Consider the following 20,762-nt stretch of genomic DNA (forward strand, 5'->3'; position numbering starts at 1 on the left):
GGCGGTGGCGGCGCCGGCCGGGGCTTTCCCGTGAAGGGCTCCGGGGCAGCTCGGGCCGTCGGCGGGGCGGTGTGCGGGCCTCGGCCTGCTCTGCCCCGCCCGGGCTGCAGAGCCCCGTGTCTGAAGGCAGCCTTGGGGAGCGAGTCTCGGTGGTGGACCAAGACCAGGCCGTCCTGGTCCCACGGCTGCTGTCAGGTGTGCTGTGGCGTTGGGAGACCTGAAGGAGGACACTGCGGTGGCTTTCTGGGTTATTTTTTTTATAGGAGAAGTCATCCCACGAGGGGGGACTTGGTGTTGGAGCATGCACAAAAATACTTGGCGGGGCAAATCGTGCTGGTGGATGTTTGGCGGCCAGTCAACAAGGCAGCAGGAGCTCCCAGGCTGATCGCATAGGACAGCGGGCAGGGCACGCACGAGAAGCGATCCAGGCCATAAAGACAAAATGCAGTATTCAAGCAAGTAAAACAGGTAGCCAATGGAGAGACCAAAAAAGAGAGGGTCAGTAAAAATCACAGTAGTACGGCAGGAGATCCGCTAGGCACTACAGAGGTAGCATCTTTCTTTTCTAGAAAAAAAAACGAAAAACAGTATTATTTGGGAGATAGGTTAGGAACAGATTGGCAGAGTCCTCAAACCAGGACACTCTTCAATCCTTAAAAGTCCTGAGAAGTAAGGATAGGACAATCTATTAGCCGCTTACCAGATGCAATACTAAATAATCATTTAGGAGCATAGCTGCTTCGGTCAGTCAAGCAAGAGCTTTACTTGACTCCTAAGAAGGAGTAAAACATCCTTTAAAAATCTGTCTGTATATGAAGGCTAGTCTGCAGCACAGAGCATTCTCTGGAAAGAATAACCAAGCTATTTATCAAAGTATTTACTAAACATTCATGATAATTTTATGCTTTATAGAATTTAATGTTTGCATGGAATACTTATTTCTATCAAGTGCGGACTGAGGATTAGCATCTTCGCATTCCTTTGTTTAAGAGCTGATCTATCTCATGATTTCCTTTTAAAATTCCTAGTGCTGCCGGCAACACAACCCTCGGCAGATGACTCGCTGCCGCTCACGTCGTGATTCTCATCTCCAGCAGCCTGGTGTCCACTGCCAGTGTCCACTGCCGGTGCGTCACAGAATCCCAGCCTGGCCGGGGCTGGAAGGGACCCCTGGAGATCATCCCCTCCAACCCCCGGCCAGAGCAGGGTCACCCAGAGCAGGTGGCACAGGAACGCGGCCAGGCGGGGTTGGAATGTCTCCAGAGACGGAGACTCCCCCACCTCTCTGGGCAGCCTGTGCCAGGGCTCTGCCACCCTCACAGCAAAGAAGTTCCTCCTCCTGTTGAGATGGAACTTCCCAGGGGCAAGTCTGTGCCCGTTACCCCTTGTCCTGTCCCCGGGCACCACTGAGAAGAGCCTGGCCCCATCCTCCTGACACCCCCCCTTTCAGTATCTATAAGCGTTGATAAGATCCCCCCTCCCCGGTGTCACGCCCCCATCATCCCTCCTCTCGCGGGGGGGAGTCTCTGAGCGCGGAACGACGCGCTGACTGCGAACGGCTTGCGGCAAAAAGAGGCCGGTGACCAGCCCGGCCCCGCGGCGGCGGCCCCGCTCCGCCCCCCCGCGGGCTCCCCCGCCCGCCCCGGCTCCGCCCCCGCCCCGGTCCCCCGCCCGCTGCGCATCCCGGCGGCCGCTCGCTCTCGTCGCGGCCGCTCCGCTCCGCTCGCTCGTCCCCCGTGCTGCCGGCGGCTGACTCCCGCTGACTCCCGTTGCGCGGCCGGCGCCGTGCTCGGCCGGTGCTGCGCGGAGGCAGCGAGGTGCCGCGGCCGCCCCCCTCCTGCCCCGCCGCATCCCCAGCGCGCCCGCGGAGGCCCCGGGCGGCCGGCGGCATGTCTGCCCTGCGCAGGAAGTTTGGGGACGAGTACCAGGCGGTGGGCCTGGCCTGCAGCGGCGCCCGCAGGGAGCGGCAGCGCTTCGTGGACAAGAACGGGCGCTGCAACGTGCAACACGGCAACCTGGGTGGCGAGAGCAGCCGCTACCTCTCCGACCTCTTCACCACGCTGGTGGACCTCAAGTGGCGCTGGAACCTGCTCATCTTCCTGCTGACCTACACGGTTGCCTGGCTGGTCATGGCTTCGATGTGGTGGGGCATCGCCTACCTGCGAGGTGACCTGCACCGGGCACATGACGATGCCTACAGCCCGTGTGTGGCCAACGTGTACAACTTTCCCTCCGCCTTCCTCTTCTTCATAGAGACTGAGGCCACAATTGGCTACGGGCACCGCTACATTACCGAGCGCTGCCCTGAGGGCATCGTGCTCTTCCTCTTCCAGTCACTGCTTGGCTCCATTGTCGATGCGTTCCTCATCGGCTGCATGTTCATCAAGATGTCCCAGCCCAAAAAGCGAGCCGAGACCCTCATGTTCAGCCGTGCGGCAGTTGTCTCGCAGCGGGATGGCAAGCTCTGCCTCATGTTCCGTGTCGGCAACCTCCGCAACAGCCACATGGTGTCTGCCCAGATCCGCTGCAAGCTGATCAAGGTGAGGCCTGGCGCGACAGCGGGCAGGACAGGAGACCTGCGTTGCGGTGGGTGATGCAGGCAAGGCACAGGCCAAGTGCAGCCACGTGCCCATAGTGCAGGTGGCATGGGGCTTCCCCCGCGCGGTCCTTGCTGCTGCTTGCTGGTGGGCTCTGCCCTGCCCCAGCGTCAGCTTCCCTGTCCCTTGGCATGCGGGGGAGTGCATGTGGCTGGGGCGGTAAGAAGGGCTTCGGAACAATTTGCCGTGGCTGCTCATAGTGGGAGCCATGAAAGAGCCAAGCAGGCACAGGGGAAAGGGCAGTCTCATCAGAGAGCTCCCAGAGGCATCGCAGTGGATTGTGAGGCTGGCAGGAAGACGGTTTGGTCAGGAAGGATGGATGTGTCAGGATACAGGATAGCTGTGGGCAGGGACACTAAGGCATGCCCCTTAGCAGGTTATGGCTGGGAATAAGAAATTGGTTATACCCGTTTTGTGGTGTCATTAAATGAGGACAAAGATTAACCTTGACCACCTCCTCCCCTTGGGGAAACGTGGGGAGATTTAGCTTGCAGTTCCTTCCCCTGTGGTTCCAGCCAGTAGCCTCCCAGTGTTTCAGAGGGATTGTGCAGGTTCTTCAGTGGAAATGCCCTTTGATTGTCACCGATATCTATTAATCACTGACAATGGTCCGCGTAATTCAGAATGCAAGAATACTGGAATTCGAAGGCGATCTTAAGAAAAAAAAAATCATCAGGAGGCGGTAGGGTTTGGGAGGAGGCACTGAAGTCTGAAGAGACGCTGGGCGGGAGAAGAATGGAAGGAAAACGCTGCGTGCGGCATGCCGAGATGAAGCAACATAGCAGCTCATAGCAGCTACGTCTTGTCACAGCAGCAAGCCTGATGGGGAGCATCAGAAGCTGGATCCCAGTGATGATGTTAATTGCAGAATATCATATTTGAATGTCGTAAATGTTCTGTATTCTCTGTGGTAATTCTCTCTTTGGAGCAGTTGTTTGGCCATTTTAATAACCTGCAGAAACAGGCATGATAGAGTAGGTGATGAGACAATGGTAAATGCGAAAGGCTGTTTTCCTGCTGTGCAGAAAGCTTGACTGAACTGTTAATTTTTCTTGCTGCAGAATACCGTTTAAAATGTAGAATCTGCTAAGATTCAAAAAGAGGTCGTGTGTATATATATATGGGAACAAGCTGTCAGGCGTTACAATGGAGCAATTTTTGTAGGAATCAGAAAGCCAGCTAAACCATTTTTTTGTTGAGGTCTAACTATTACAAATTAGCAGAAAGCCTCCTCTGAAGTGTTAAATCCTGTCCATCGTCCAAGACAGAATGCAAGTCAAAGTGGAATAAAAGCAGTGTCACAGTTGTGGTTTTGCAGTGCTAGTAATTTGCTGTAAACTTCTTTTGAAATAAGACGCTGAGCCCACAAGGTAGCACGCTTTCTGATGGTAATTCTATTGCTACGCAATGCTGGTATGCAGGTGATTGGGACAGAAGACACAAGGACATTTGATGGACCTGCTTGACCGATTCGGCTTATGATAGCTGTTTCATAGACTAGACAATGATTCAGTGAGTAATACTTGATTTCTTTTGAATGTTCATCATGCCCATGACTTGTCTTCAAGCTACTTTGCAAGCTTTGGTAAATATAAGCTATGGACACAGGAGAGTTTAAAAGTGAGTGTCTGTGTACGAGCTGCCCCTTCGGTCCTCATTAAAAGGCGTGATATTAGTTCCTCTGTCTTTCTGTAAATCCTCCTCAGTTCACTGAGGTGCCCCTTGAACTGGACGCATCATTCCAGCAGCCACAGCAGCCGTTACGGCAGCGTGTGAATTTACATCAGCTGCTTTGAAGTAGCTTTGTGTGTCCCCTAAACCTCTGGTGAGTGTGCTGGAACTCGCTTACCATTTATCTTTAGCCAGTTCTGCCTTTTTGTGATTTGTGCTCTCTCCACTGTGCTTCGCACAGTGCTGTTGACAGCTGATCTTGCTACGCTTCTCCTGCACCCGATTAGATAGCTAGAATTTTTTTAAAACTGGTGTCACAGTGAAAGAATGTGAAGAAACACGTCTTATCACACTTTTGTACTCGAGATAGGAGCCATATTTAGTCGTGAACATAGTGTGTCGGTGGGACCAATGGAGCCCTGAGGATTTACACTTGTAAAGAAAGTACACCAACCTAAGTCTGTCTGAATGGCATTTGCTGGAAGTGTGATGTACTCCCAGGATATTGGGTAGATTATAGTGGTGCCACCGTGCTGCGATGGCTGTTTTTGTGGTGCCGGGGACTGCGCAGCAGCATGGTGTAGTGATGTCACGGAAAAGCCAGAGTCCCTTTATAGACTGAGTTGTGGAGAGTTTGGAAAACAGAGTTACAAGACTAAGCATGTGTGCTTCAGCAAAAACTTTTCCAAAAACCCGAGTCTTTCCAATTTACATTGAGTGCTCTAGAAGCAGGAAAAAGCAAACTCTTGGGGCCAGAAATAGCAAGAAGCTGGTTGGAACTGGCTGCTGAAAATGTGCCATTCCAGGTCCTGGCCTGTTCAGTGGCACAGTGAACTGAATTTTTCTGCCTGTTAATTCCTGGAGCTCGCTAGCGTGCCTGAGTGATCTGGTGACAGTGGCAGCAACCAGCATCCATCGTATGGCAATCAGTATCGATTTTTTAAAAAAATTAGTTATGGTGCCTATTTCTGTCCTCTCTTGATGGGGCTACATACGTCACTGATAAGCATGATGGTGTGTAAAGTGGTCTGTAAAGTGTTTCATCTAGTAGTGTAGGGCATTTTGATTCAGGAAGCCGAGGAATGTAAAATCATCGTAGCCTGTTTTCAACACGTGCTGAGCAATAGTTCTAAAAGTAGAATCATGAGGCATAGTAGCCGTAGAGCCAGTACGCTTTGGGTTATGACCAGCAGGCACCTATTCTTTGAGCTGTACTAATTAACAGCTTTGAAAAAGCTGAAAGCAAACGAAACTGTAACAAAGTTCGCAGACGGCAGTCATGGCAAATAAGTAAGAAGAGCCGTGATATTGGCTCTTTGAGGACGATATTGGCGTTTGAGGAAGAGGAGGCTGAGAGGAGACCTCACCACTCTCTACAACTACTTGAAAGGCCATTGTAGAGAGGTTGGGGCTGGTCTCTTCTCACGGGTAATTAGCGATAGAACAAGAGGGAATGGCTTCAAGCTGCAACAGACTGGACATTAGGAAAAAATTCTTCCCAGAAAGAGTGGTCACACTGGAATGGGCTGCCCAGGGGGGTGGTGGAGTCACCATCCCTGGATGTGTTTAAGACTCGTTTAGATGTGGGGTTGGGGGATACGGTGTAGGGGAGAACTTTGTAGAGTGGGGTTGATGGTTGGACTCGATGATCCCAAGGGTCTTTTCCAACCTGAATGATTCTGTGATTCTGATTCTATGATATTGTGGTCACAATAACTCGATAAGCAGGGCACGTGCGGAAAGTGCAAATGATATGTTTTTTAATATCGCAGAATCATTCACATTATAAGGGACCTTGGGAGGTCTCCAGTCCAACCTGCTGCGTGGTGAGCTAGGAGGTCAGACCAGTTTGCTCTGGGCGTTTTCCGGTCTGATTTTGGAAACCTCTAAGAACAAAGTCTGCACAGCCTTGCTGGGCAAGCGCTTCCACTGCTTAACTGTCCTTATGATGGAAAAGTTTTTCTTTAATCCAGTCAGAACTTCGCTTGTTTCAGCTTAGGCCTGTTGTCTGTCAGGCTCCTGCAGTGCGCTGCTGTGAAGAGCCTGGCGCCATCTTCTCCTTACCCTCCTCTTACACGGTTTTGGAAGGCTGCTATTAGATTGCCTCTGTGCCTTCTCTTCCCCGCTCTGAACAAGCTCACCCCAATTCGGTTGTGTGCGCAGCTTGGGGCCCCTATACTCTATTAAAAATAAAGTAGCAATCATCCTGGCAATTACTTAAGCTAGAGCTCTAGATGTAATTTATTATCAAAGTAACAAGTTCGTATTATTTCTATAATGTAATACATAATAAAGGTTCTCACAAGTTGCTAGTCTGAGGGTAGGGCAGAAGTGCAAATAGCTGAGACAAAGGTTTTTCCTCTCAACTAGAAGTGAAAATACTGTAGGACCGTGTGGTAAAGTAGCATGTACCAGTTCAGCGTTCTCTAGATTCCCGAGTTTCTCCACAACATACTGTGATATTAAGCTTAAGGATTATCTGCCTTTTGCATCCCGCGTTTTCTACTCCGATGCTTAATTAGTCTACCTCGGTATCAAAACACAATTATGAGAATTCTCTAACCAAGTGAACTGAAAACAGATTAATAATAATAAAACCGTGTTGTGTCCGGTTAAAGAAGGATGTGCATAAACAACAGGGTTTAGAAAAGCGCCGAGAATGAATGAAGGATAGGAGCAAAGACTCAAAGGGCATAAAATATTGGGTCAGCCACAAAAACAGATCAAGTGATTAAGCAATGGAAGTCTGCCAAGCAGTAAGAAACAGCACAAAGATCCGGTGGCAGAAAGTTAAAGGTGGAAAAATCCGGACACAGAAGGAGTCTTTTTTTCTTAGGTGCAAGGCAACTAACCTTCGGAGCAACTCATCTAGACCTTTGGATTCTCCATCTCTGGCCGCATTTAAAATGAAAGCTGGGGCATTTCTAAGTAATTGTGCCCTTGTTCGAGCATGTGTTCATCTGCGGACTTTATTTGGCTTTGTGTTATGCAGGTGATCAAAATAAAGAATCAGGAGTGTTCCTTCCAAACTTACTCCTGACAGTTTATAGTCCTCCGCCCTGTTTCCTGATCCTTTGAGTAAATATATATATATATGTATATATACACACATCAGAGGTCACTGGCTAGGAGTCTTAATGTATTAGGGCTTAATTCAGGTTAATTTCTTTTTGTTTAACAAATAAGTTTAAAAATTCTCCATGCCCTGCGTAAATCCGTCCTGTCTGTAAGATACTGAATACCTCAAGCACAACCTTTTCTTTCTCCCAGATGTGTTACCTCTAATCATCCTCGCTGGATTTGTTTACTATTGAGTGGATTTGATCGAAGACTCTTCCACAGAGAAAAATGGTTTGTAGATGAAACAGTTCTTAAGTCGTTCAGGCAGCAACTTGTGCAAATATGCGCATCTTTGTCTGGGCAATTGTCTTTGATTGAACTTTGGGAAAATTTCGGGTTTAGCTGTTCGTTTGTACAGCTCACGTGGAGCCTTGTTGCCTTGGAGCAAAGATCATACATTGCCAACCAATTTGTGCGCCCGCTGAAAGAACAGTAGCCAGGCAACAAAAGCAGTGGCGTAGTCTGCAGCTCGGTTCTGCAGGGCCCCTCGGGAAAAGAGAAAGGATGTTTTTGCAGTAGTTTGATTCCACCTGGGCATATAACAGAGACCGTCACGATTGCTACGCGGTAGTGGTTTCGATGGCTTTTATTTTATAGCACCGTCTTTTACCTTTCAAAGCACAAATAATCCATGAGAATGCTTTTACAAGCAAGCAGCTCGTATTTTCCTTTCCCTGTCCTCACCAGTAGTGGAGAAACTGACTCTGGTGAGAGGGAGAACTTGGTTATTTAGATAGGAAGAATTTTTATTTTTCCTCAGCAGAAAAAGAGACACGTAGCACATAAATGAAATCATGTATTGTATTTCGTACGGAGCTGTACTCTACTAGCTACCTAACTGGTTGTGTAATCACCAGTAGATACCAGGCAGTTAAAATTCAGCGTTTTTAACATACAGGTGAAGCAGAGAGACAATCTGAAGGGTACACTGGTTGCTTAGGGATTTTTTTTAAAGATAGAAACTTTCTTAAAAGTCTACCAATCAGATCTAAGTCAACGGGAAAACTGCGAGCTTCGGCTTGCTCTCGGGACTGATGGATGGGGTTTCCAAGCAATGGAAGCGATACGTTTGGCAATACCAGTGCAACACAGTTAATTAATTAGTATCTACGGAATAATCTATCATTTATAATCAATAGCTGGCTTCTGAAAAAGTTAAGGGCTTTCTAATAACCAATAAGCAGAAAGGATTTTAGATAGGCTTTGCAAAGCTTTTCATTTTAACGGGCAATTTCCACCAAAGACGTTTAAAGCAATCAGCTGAGGAGCTGCCTGGCCAACTGATGTAATTTTTAGTTATACCTTGAATACCAGGAAGATTTTGGGATAACGCTATGGGGCGGGGGGGAAGGTATCATAGCAGTATTTTTATTGGACCTGTGAAATGATGGGAATAAAAATGGGCCACTTAGCTTAATAATGATCGTAAGTTCATTATCAAAATCAACATGCAGTAGGTGGTACGCGCAAATTGGCAAGGGACAATAGCATTGTTAATGTCGATTCAGATAGTGGAAGTGTCAGTTACCGGACTCACTGTATGATTACTATGGTGCTTACCTTTGAGTTAGTGTCTGACAAACAAAAATTAGTAAAGTATAAAAATAACAAAACATGAATTCAGGCAATGGATTCGAATGTGTCTGGCTTGTAGATTTTGTTCTCATTAATGGGAACTTTTTGCTGCAGGATGTTCATGGTGAACATCCGTTCTGAGGTGTGTAGTGTGGTACCTGACGTTTTTGTCAAAAAAAAATTATATATCTCATAGTAAAGTTTGTAGATGATGATGAGATCTAGTGGCATAATAAGAAAAGTCAAAATTGGTCATGTATAGTATCCTTATAGTATTTAGCATTACTCATATCTCCATTATGAAGACCGCGGACCTAATATGTAGATGATAATGTTCTGAAAGAGGCAGGTTTAAACTTCGTTGCATTGCTTTTCGTGTTTTGCCTCATATGGTGATTACTAAATCATCTTTTCATCTTTAGTCCCGACAGACACCGGAGGGAGAATTTCTGCCACTAGACCAGTGTGAACTGGATGTTGGATTTGGAACTGGAGCTGACCAGCTGTTTTTAGTTTCCCCATTAACCATCTGTCATGAAATTAACTCAAAGAGCCCCTTTTTTTGTCTCTCGCAAAGATCACTAAGAAGCGAGCAATTTGAAATAGTTGTCATCCTTGAAGGAATCGTTGAGACTACCGGTAAGATTCAGAATAATATGCATGCTCTAATTTTTCGTCTTTGTTTTCAGTCATGATATTTTTAGCGAGGCAGCTGTTAATCCTTCCAGGATGCTGATCCTGGATGCTCCAGAGTATCCTGCCATATGCTACAGGGCTTCAGCGGCCTTTACCAGCCCCACAGGGCCCCGCATTACAGATGCCCCAAGTGGCCAGTACATCCAGGAAGAGATGCCCCTGCCACTCTTTGAGTGTGGCATGTAGAGAAGTACAACACCCATATGAGGCTTCTGTTTGAAGGACCACCACGCCGAAGGAACGCTGAGCTTTAAAAGTTGCCAGTGCTGTAAAGTCACTTTCAGCCTAGCTTGCATTAAACTGAATGCGAAATAACAGATCCAGTTTTACAGTAGAAATACAGACCACATAGTTGTAAAGACTGTAAGAACATGTGGTTATCAGCACATATGAGCAGGGCATTTATTTTTTTTTTTAAATTCTGATACGGTGTTGTCCAGATGACAGCTGACTTTGTGACCTTGTCTTTTGAGGACTTAATTCCTTTATGAATCCTGTGACAATGCGCTGCAGTCACGTAAGAAGCTTCGCGTTGAGGATCCATGCGTGCTGGTAAAGTCCAAATTGTTCAGTAGGTTCATCAATATTCTGATCTTCCCCTCCCTTCTTTTGAGGATTTTTTTAAACTTTGATTAATCAAGGAGAATTTTCATCCTTCTTTCAACAAGATTACCGGGTGCCCAGTTCCTGCCTTGGAAACAGTAATGTCCTTCTGGCACAGCCAAGTGCAGTCATCTCACGCTGGATGGGAAGCAGAACTGACGGATTGCTATCCACGTGCTCTAAATAAATACACAGTCCACCGGGGCAGAACACTGTTTCACATCGAGTGCGGCAGTCTTTAGATCCTCACAGAAGCCTCTTGTCATCCCGCAACTGAACCGTGTATCGTAGATAAGCATGCATTCACAACCACACTTAATGCAATTACCTAACTGGGTATCGCAAGGGAAACTTTTTGCGCTTGTTTGAGAATTAACGTAGCAGTAATGGGAGAGCAAATCAGGGTTTGGGCTTACTGACTGCAAATCCTGCCTCTGAAGGGTACCATGACAGAAGTCTTAAAGGTCTGCTCATCTGGGGTATTTGTATCACCAGCACGGTTGTGCTGAGATTGTAACAGATTTGTTGGGTTTTAGGTGACGGACACGTTTTAGGTGTCAGTTCACACATGTAAGTACTTGCCAATGATGTTTGTATTAAGTGGAACAAATTCTTCTACAAGCTTTACAGCGGTACCTGTGTCTTAGCGTGGAAGACAGCTGCAGCGTCTCTGCGCCGCTTTCGTCTTGACATACTATTTGGAGAAAAAGTAGCCTAGCCTGTATAAGGAATGGAATATTACATTTTTCATTTAGCTTTGGCTCCCCCCACACCCGATCTTTGCCAGAGAATGCTCTAAGTCTCTGCCAAGCAATGGTTCTTTCTCCCAAGGTGTCGTGTTTAGGCTGGGCTAGCCACTAAATGAATGGCAGATGCTCTCTTTTAACCTCTTTCCCTTCCCAGAAGAGAAGGGAGAGAGACTTATGGGTTGAAAAGAAACTAAACTACTTTAATGAAATATGAAACTAAAATATTAACAAAGAAAAGACAAGACAATAATGTTAATAAGAATATAATGACATATATACAACCCCTCTATCGAGCTCCCAGGATGAGGATCACGTCGCTGGCACGCGCTGGAGAAGTCCCAGACTGGACTCCGGGATGGACAGGAATTGGATTCCAGATCTGGAGTCAGGAGCGCACGGGTCAGGATCAGGGGCAGACAAACAGATAGAGTCCTCCTTCGACGCCGGCCATTGAAGAGAGAGGCTGACCCTTTGATCCCTCAGCTTTTATACTGAGCATGGGGCAGATGGGCTGGAATACCCCGTTGGCCAGTTTTGGGTCGCCTCTCCTGTCCGCTTCTCCCCGCAGGTGCGACCTCTCTATGCTCTTCCGACCCTCCAACGGGGCATATAACAAAGTGAGGTGACCTTGGCTGGTACAGCAATAAGTATAAGCAAGAGCCTCTCTGCACACCATTCCTTAGTGTTAAGTATAAGCATCAGACATGATCCCTCTGGAAGCAGACACCACCTGAAAAACACACTGTTACTTTCAGAGGGTGCAGTCAGTTAGAAGAGACTTCAAAGTAAAATCAGCAAAAAGAAAATTGATTTTGTTCTACCTCAAATCAGGACACGAGGTGACTTCCAGGAAACATTGTTTACATACAAACTGTAAGATGGTTGTTGCTAGCGAGCTAACACTGCCTTAATTTTATGTTTTGCTTTTATCAAAAGCTGTTTGCTTGGTGTGAGTCTGCAATATTTCCTCCAATATTAGCATAAAAATCAATTAGGCACACTCCATTGAGTGTCGAGAGATTGACTAGGAGCAATCGCTCCGTTTTATAATCTATAAATTTGTTAGCTTACATGCTACAATTGAATTTTATCCATCAGCCTTACCTTGTATTTTTTGTTTGGTATGCCAGTCTGCTTGCCTACGCTAGAACGTCATGCTCTTGTCTCTGTTTCCGTAGGAATGACGTGTCAAGCTAGGACCTCATATACAGAAGATGAAGTTCTTTGGGGTCACAGATTCCTCCCGGTAATGTCCCTCGAAGATGGCTTTTTCCGTGTCGATTATTCTCAGTTTCATGCTACGTTTGAAGTCCCCACTCCTCCTTACAGTGTTAAAGAGCAAGAAGAAAACCTGTCCCTGTCATCTCCTTTGAATAGTCCTGCCGATAATAACAAAACCAGAAGAGAACAGGTTTGTTCACTTGACTGTATTGATATTGCAGGAGAGAAAAACAAGCTCCCTTTTAAACTTCAGAAGATTAGCTCGAGAAAGGAAGACTTTCCAAGAAGAGCCCTGAGAATGAGTTCCAGTAACACTGAGAAGACTTGCAGTACTGGAGATCTCTTGAAAATTCAAGAAATAAGTCCCATCCCTGACGGTGAAGACAGTGATGACAGGATACAGCTGAAAGCTTTAAAAATAAATGCCGGGGCTTTGACTCAGTCTACTGGCGATCTCAAGTTACAGAAGAACCCTCCAAGTATGTGCGCTCTAGAGAAATTGGAGTTTTCCTGCCAAACTTCGAAAAATGAACTCTGACCGCCTCTCTTAAGAGCAGAAGCAACAGGAGTTGTTGCTGATAAACTGCATTCGAGACTGCTGACCTGAAAGAGTTGTCTTACAGTAAAGTCATAATTTGGTTTTGCCACTTTCAGGAAGAATGATCCTTTTTGTATAATTGCTCTGTACAGATACAACTTCAGTAGCATAATAGGACTTTGAGGGGCAGTCGTGCCAAAGAGATCGCTGCCCCAGTGATGTGTATTGGCATGCTCGTTGCAAATCTACATTGTCTTCCATATACGCAGATGCTTTTTCATAAAGCGAGGACTAGGTCCTTAGCTGCAGAGTGAAACGTTCAGACATCGAGCCAAAAAGGGTGTAAAACCAGCTGAAACGCAGTTTTGTGTAGCTCAGATCTCGGACTGTTCCTAATGTACAGAAGAGCAGGACACAGGAAGAATCTGTGATGCTGCTTGGTCATAGTCCAGTTCTCCCAGTGACCTCACTGGAAGGTGACCTTCCTGTGCAGCCTGGTGGCACGCATCCTTCTCTCTCAATGATTGTGGCATGCCAGCTCTGTGCCCCCAGAGTCTCGTTCATGGTCATTCAGGTAAAGGAGGTGGTTTGCCGTAGCCGTTTGTGTCATTTGACTCACACAAGCTCTCAGAAACACAACGATCGTTTACCCTGTCCAAAATTAGACCCCAGCGTTCAATCAGGTGGATCACATATTGAATTTTAACAACCGTTATCCCGACTCACTGTGAAGGGACCTTGAGGTCGGTAGCGCAACTTCATGGTATGTCTCCTTCCTCAACTTCATGAAATTTTAGTTTGGAGACTCCTTGTAAGTAAATCAAAGCAAAGTGCTAGATAACCTTCAGTCATTACAGGAACGGACAATAGCGTGTGCACATCTCAGAGTTTTACTAATGAATGGTGAGGGTCTTTGATGTTGCTCCTTTTTTTTTTTTTGTTGTTACGTTTGTCTTCGCCATATCTCCTTATGTGTGATTCTCAATAATTTTGTAGATTTGACATTTACAATACTACGCAATTTATTGCATGGTAGAACACTGTTTTAATATAAATGTATTAAAGTATGGGAAGAAAAGGCAGCACAGATCTGTAACATGGTAAGTGTGCAGCTGAGAGAGGGTTTTCACGTTTTTGAGCGTAATGGAGTATTCTCTCAAAGTGCTGCTGCTAATAATGGTGATTTGCTTTCAATTGTTGAATGAGTATTTTAGATGATCATCCTTGGAATGTGGCAACCTTACCTGTAGAAATGACCAAAAAGATGCCAGTGAAGATTTACACAGAGGCATTGGTATTTTGGTATTTGGTATCTCTTTAAAGTGTCATACAGCTTTTCTAAGTGACTGGCCTTGAGCGAGAGGGGAAAATCCTCTTCTGGTTTTAAAACAAACCTTGCATAACTGAAACAACTGTTTGCCTTACTAATCATCAGGGAACGGTGAAAACTAGACTTTGACTTTCTTAGATTGCCTGGGGTTCTACGCTTGAGAATAATTGCATTCCTATTCAGCTATTCTGCTGCCCATCTCACTCTGTGAAAGAGGGGTCTTTTTTTCCCAGTCGTTCGTGAGCAAGCCTAACAACTTGAAAAAGAACCTATTTTGTAAAATGCGGTGTTTGGTAGATCAGCGTATAGGGTGCTTCTCACTAGCAGAGCGCTCCCCAACAGAAGGATCAAATTCTGCTCTTGTTACGTGGACAGAGTTCAGTCAACTTTAAAAAGGGTTGCTGTGGCCATATCAATTGGCAATGCGTGGAACGGAGAAGGAAAGTGATACGTCCAAGCCAGGGATGGATTGGCTTGCATAAATCACTGTTTCTTGCTTTTGGTTTGCTGCCTATGGTGTGAAACTGGAAAACGGTTATTTTGCACAGGGGTAGGATTTGCTTGTTGTCGTTCTTGTTTGTTTTCAACATGAATTTCAACGTTATATATGTGCTGAAATCTGTATTTTCATTTATTAAATGTATTAGTATGGGATATTTAGGTGACAGCATGAGGGCTTGGTTGGACGATGACTCTCCCCATTCTTCAGAATAACCAGTATTAGTATAAAATAAAATTAGATCTACCTTCGGTCTCAAGCATTCTTGAGAGTCAGTCAGCTCAGCGTGCAGTTCCACCACAGAAACAATGAGCGAAAGTACCCTGTATCTGCTTTTCCAAATAGTTACGTGAAGGGCTGTTCCGCACGTGTTATGCAGCTGTCAGACACGTAAGGCAGTAGTATTCTGTGCCGTGCGTTCTGGAGGATGGTCATAAGCTATTTTCGGTTTTCCCAGTTCTGGGCTGCTCCTATAGCTGCAGAGTAGGTTTAGCCGTGGCCTCCCGAGACTTTCCTGCAGACCAGTCTCAGCGCGACACAGAATCTTAATGCTCTGAATGTATTGTACGAGAGCTTGCAAGCCTATGGTGGTTTTCTGCGATGCCCACTGTGACAAAAATAATTGTCGAAATACTTCTGGGAACCCTGTGGCGACTCTGTTCCTATTGCGTGAAGCAGAACGATGTCTTCCTGAGACTGAGGGCTCCAGCGCACTATCACTCTTACTCCTCGAGATGTGTATTTGCTCTGGAAGAGAGTAAGGATGATGGAGTCGAAAAGCAAACTCTTACAAGCAAAATGACACCACGGGGTGCCCAGAGATACAGGAGGGCAAGGAGGAAGAAAGTAGCCAGCTTTGCGTGGCCCCAGGAGGACACCAAGGGCCCACAGCGACTGCAGAGCCGCATGTGGCATACGGGTCACCGGTACCACCACCAGGAGCTCGGGCCAGGGGGCAGATCAGGCCCCAAACTGGAAACCAGGTGGGAGCGAACTGTCCCCCAGCTCCGGGATCGTGCAGAATGATGTGAGCAGGAGCAGGGAGCGGTACGTGCCCCGGCTTCTTTGGCAGGTGGCCCAGCTCTGAGCCCGCAGCTACAAAGGCAACCCCACAAGCCGGGGGCTCCGGTGGAACATGTGGTGCCAGCACAGCAAGCATCAATGGATGCTTACCAGCGGGAATGGCTGGCTGAGACACGCACCTGCATTTTGGCCACCCGCCAGCTGCCACCTGATGTTTGCTGCTGGGCGATGCAGGTGATCAAGATAGCGACAAAAACTCCCCCCGTGCCACCCAGCGTTCGGTTCTGTGCTCTGATCGGAGGTCTCGGCGTGACACTGCACACATGACGCCCTGTGCCAGGCTGGTGAGGTGGCGGGGAGCTGAGGGGTGTGAAATGTGCTTTTTCTGAGGGTGAGGCGGAAGCACAGGCAGGTGCAATCAGGATTTTGACTCTCAAATACCAGAAATGAATTCTATCCCCGAAGGAAAAAGCTCGAGGGAGGCTGACAGCCACGTGGTGACTTGCAACATCAAGGGCAAAGGAGGAGCTGCTCCTTCCCCTCCAGACTGATGAACACTGGTCCAGTAGCAACTGTTCAGGTTTCACAGAAGGGGAAGGCATAATGGCACCGAGCCCTGTGGAAGTGTCAGTCCCAAGAGTTATGTGTAATGAACGATTGGTTTACTCTTCGTACTCATGGCTGTGGCTCCTGCAGTCCCTTTGACTCGGTAAGCACCTGTGATGGTGCCCAGGGGAACAAGGTCGCCTGTTGTGTCTGAGGGGTGGGACCTGGTCCCAAGGTTTCTTGGACCCCTTTGGGATCACTGCGGGTTCCCAGGCAGCCCTTGCCTGCAGTGCCAGGGACGCTTTGGGCTGTTGGTAGCATTTGCCATCCAGGGGCCATCCAGGGCCCCTCCAAGGCTGCATGAGGTCCTCAAGCTGTTTCTGGTTGCTTTTGGCACCCTGAGGTGCCCTGGATACGTCTGGAGTCAAGAGCAGGGGTCAGTGCGAGTGGTGCTGGGAGATGGATTTTTCCACAGGGTCTGGTGGTGGCTGCCGGCCACTTCCCATCGAGCGCGCTGAGCCCCACAGCATGTCATATGGCCCTGCTGGTGTGCGCCAAAGCCCTTCATTTGCATTTGGGTATTCCCCGGAGCCCTCTGAACTGAATTTATATTTTAGTTTGCCCCCACGTCCTTCTGCGTGCTCCAGCTTGGGGCTCCTGAGAAAGCCAAATCCGTCTGGATTTGTGCAGACAGAAAGCTGGGCAGGGGGCAGAAGGCAGACACCCACCCTGGCGCAGATGCTGGGAGCCTCCACGGCTCACCAGAGCTCCCCGGAGTCTCTCCCGTCACCCCCACGGCCGTGCTCCCCCCACCGCCACGTCCGCCCCCGCGGGCGCTGGCCCACACGAAGCCGCAGCAGCCGGTGCTACCCCCGAGCTGCGGGAGCCCCCTCCGTCCTCGACGTGCCTGACCCCAGGAAGCGCTGCGGGGGCGGGGCTGGCTGCGCAACGGGTTTATTTTGTGCCGTCGCACACGAATCCATAAAGTTTTTAAGGAGAAAAAGCCGGGTTTGGGCGAGCTCCCCGCCGGCAGGCCGGGCCGCACCGCCCCGTTGCCACGGTGACGGGCTCGCGCTCCCGCCGGGGCGTCTTCACCATGGCAACCGCTCCCGGGCGGATAGGCGGGAAGGTGGGCCAATCACAGCGCGGGCGCCGCGCTCCGATTGGTCAGATCGCCTCCCTTGGGTGGGGCGTGATGGGGATTGATGGCGGCGATAGACCAATGGAGCGGGGATTCTCCAGGAGGGAAGTGGGCGCGGCCGGGGCGCTCCGGAAGCGGAGGGGGCCGGGAGAAAATGGCGCCCAGCTCGAAAGCGGAGCGGCAGGGCTCTGGAGGAAGGTGGCGGCCGGCGGGCGGGTGTTCGGTCGGCCCGGGCCTGCGGGGCCGCGGCGAGCACGTCGTGAGGCAGCTGGACCGCGTCAAGGTGAGCGGGTGGGTGGCGGGGAACATGAGGGGTCTCCGCGGGGGGACGGGGGCCGAGGGAGGGGTCCCTGAGGGGGGACGGGGGCGCTGGAGGAACGGGGGCCCGAGGAGGGGCTGAGGGGTGGGTCGGGGGTCCTGAGGGGTGATGGGCGGCCGGAGGGAACCCCCAGGGAGACTGCGGGGGGTTGAGCGGGCTCTGAGGGCGGACGTGGAGGAAACGGGGGTCCTGCGGGGGAATGAGGAGGGCTGAGCGGGCCCTGAGGGGTGATGGGGGGGTCTGAGGCGTGGCTGGGAAGGCCTTGAGGGGGGCTGGGGGAGCGCAGACCCTGAGTGGGGGGAGGCAGGGGGCCGGGGGAGGCCTGAGAGGGGGGCATTGTAGGGGCCTGGGTGGGGACATCGAGGGCGACTTGAGGCGCTGAGGGAGGGAGATGAGGGGAGCATGTTCCCCCCATCATGTTCCCCCAGGACTCTCTGGAGCCTTCTGGGACTCCCCACATTCCCCCAGGACCTGCTGGAGCCCTTGGAACCCTCCCACACCTGCTCCAGGATCCCCCAGATCCATCTGGAGCCCCCCCGGATACTCCAGAGCCCTCTGACACCCCCTGGAGCCCCCCCCCCCCAGTAACCCCCACATCCCTCTGGGACCCCACACACCCCCTGAGAGCTGCACAAGAGCCCTCTAGGATCCCCTGGGACCCTCCCGCACTCCCCCGGACACCCCAGAGCTCTCTGGGACCCCATGGAGCCCCCCTTGGTACCCCACACATCCTCCTGGGACCATACTGGTACTTCCCAGAGCACCCCACGACCCCTCATTTTGTCCCAGGGCTCCATGGAGACTTATGGGACCCCCCCAGGACCCCCTGGGACCCTCCTACACCCCCTCCAGGATCCCACAGAGCCCTCTGGACCTGCTGGATCTGCCCCCTCAGTATCCCCCCCACCCCACTGGGACCCCCATACCACCCTCTTCTTTCTCCCCAGGCGTCAACAGCTCCTGCCAAATCTTCTGGGAGTGCCGGAGCCTGATGGAGCATCTTGGCAAATGAGAGATGAGTGAGAGAGAGAGAGAGGAACCGAGCGGGGACCCCTTGGATGGCAGAGAAAAAGATAAAGGAGCTGTGGAGCAGAGACCAACGGGAGCCTCTGACAGGATGAGAGAGAGGGAAAGGGAGATGAAGTGCTGCAAGGTGCTGCAGAGATCAAGGAAGGTATTTGCTCTAAAGCTTTAAAAAGAGGTATCTGAATGTAATGTTTGAGGTTTTTTTCCCCCTGATATTTAGACGGCGTGCTCTGAAGTACTTTATTTCTGTCTGGCTTTCAGTGGCGCGTTTCCCCGGCAGCCCAGTAGCATCTCTTTCGGGCCGTGCCGCTGGCCAGATGTCCCTCTTCCTTGTGTAGCACACAAAAAAAACCCGTAGTCAAATTATAACTATGTATTTTGGAGAGAGATAGTGTAATGGTATCAATTCACAGCCGTGCAAGTGAAATTAGTGCCAGACGAAAGTCAAAGACTTTTATAGTGTAAGTATTGGGTGTGTATACACCTAAGGCACACCTTTTCAGCAAAAGGGAAGGGGCTGGGCATTTCCCAACACCAGCCAGAGGGGTTCACTGGTACGCTAAGATCGCGTTCAAAACAGCATCGAAACTGACTTTAAGAGTTCAGATCGCTCTGGCTTTTGAAGGCCGTGCTCCTCTTTGGAGAAGAGGAGGCTGAGGGGAGACCTCATTGCCCTCTACAACTCCCTGAAAGGAAACTGTAGAGAGGCAGGGGTTGGCCTCTTCTCCCAAGGGAATAACGACAGGACCAGAGGAAATGGTATGAAGCTGCGACAAGGGAGATTTAGATTAGATATTGGGAAGAATTACTTTACTGAAAGAGTGGTCAGGCGCTGGAAGAGCCTGCCCAGGGAGGTGGTGGAGTCACCATCCCCGGAGGTATTTAAGAAACGTGTAGACATGGCTCTTCAGGGCATGCCCTAGTGCCCAAGATTATTGTTTGTGGTGGGGTGTTATGTGTGGGGTTGTGGGTGTGGAGTTTAGTAGGTGGGTGTGGGTTTTTTTGGTGGGTTTTTTGTTTTTTTTTTTTTTTTTTTTGGTGGTTGGACTCGATGATCTCAGAGGTCCCTTCCAACCACTAAGATTCTGTGATTCTGTATTTCGAGCTGAGCTGTTTCCCTAGAATCCTCCTGTAGCTCGGCTACTGTCCCGTCCCCCGGTCTGAGGGAATTCCTCTGCACTTTTCTGTGCTATTTTTTTTGTTTGGCATGCTGAACTATGACGGGGGATTTTTGTTTTTCAGGTGCCTCGTTGTACGTGTCTCGTGCTGCTGGAGAGATGCCCCAGCCCAAGTTTGCAGCCGGTGGCAGAGACCCCGGAGAGGAAGGGGCCAGCTCTGGGTCTGGTCGTTTTGGACCTTTTGGGGTGAATAAAAAAGGGTGTTTGTGTGTTTGAGGGGGTTTAATGTTGTCATTTGGGGCACTGTGATGTCACTGGGGGGGGTGGTGATGTGGCGGAGGAGCATATGAGTGGGGGATGTGGGGGTTACGTGGGGTTCCCCCCAAAAGAGGCAGGTCACAGCCCCAAAAGGGCTGAACAATCTTGGGATGGATTAAAAAATGTTAAAACCTGTAGCTATGGGTGTGAGGCGTTGAAATAGAGAAAAATCTCTCATTTACGTATAGGAAAATAATATTCCTTTATGTATGTAAAATGAGTTCAAAATAAAAACTTCTATCTCTAAGGATTCTCTTTTTCCATTCTAAGATCTTTTATGTAACATATTTAAAAAAACTTATTTATAAAAAGATACTAGTGTCAAAATAGATGTGTAAGCAATCGGTCTAAACAGATATTCTGTGTCTTAGGTGTTAATGTATGAGTCTAAACAGATTTTCTATACAAGTGTAAACAGATAATATAAATTTCCTAAATATATATGTGTAAACAGATACACGAGTGTAAGTGTCTGTGCTATATATGGATTTGTGCAGCCGGAAAGGAGAAAAAAAAAATAATTTCACACTCAAAAGCCAAAATCACCAACTTTTATGTTGTGGCTGAGGTGCTAGCCCTGCCTCCCTCCTGGAGCCCCGTCGGACTCACTGCTGTCACCCCCCGGCCCTGGTGCCCCGCGCGGGGCGATGCAGCGTCCCTGGGGTCGTTCTG

The 20,762-nt window shown here is 49.2% G+C and overlaps 1 protein-coding gene across 6 annotated transcripts; it reads left to right on the forward strand.

The window, feature by feature from the left end:
• Positions 1–66: 66 nt before the first annotated feature.
• Positions 67–14,853, forward strand: LOC134524785 (G protein-activated inward rectifier potassium channel 1-like). 6 transcript variants are annotated; one of them, XM_063354950.1, is made up of 4 exons: positions 67–195; positions 1,029–2,540; positions 9,386–9,602; positions 12,190–14,853. In XM_063354950.1, the coding sequence occupies exons 2-4, from the start codon at positions 1,890–1,892 to the stop codon at positions 12,768–12,770; spliced, it is 1,449 nt and encodes a 482-aa protein (XP_063211020.1). In that variant the 5' UTR covers positions 67–195; positions 1,029–1,889; the 3' UTR covers positions 12,771–14,853. The 6 variants fall into 6 exon arrangements, with proteins under 6 accessions (XP_063211020.1, XP_063211019.1, XP_063211022.1 ...); XM_063354949.1 differs by lacking the exon at positions 67–195 and adding an exon at positions 349–468; XM_063354952.1 differs by lacking the exon at positions 67–195 and adding an exon at positions 10,133–10,211 and having other exon boundaries at positions 945–2,540; positions 12,190–12,343.
• Positions 14,854–20,762: the final 5,909 nt, after the last annotated feature.

Source organism: Chroicocephalus ridibundus, chromosome 17 (genome assembly GCF_963924245.1).
Source record: "Chroicocephalus ridibundus chromosome 17, bChrRid1.1, whole genome shotgun sequence".
NCBI lineage: Eukaryota > Metazoa > Chordata > Aves > Charadriiformes > Laridae > Chroicocephalus > Chroicocephalus ridibundus.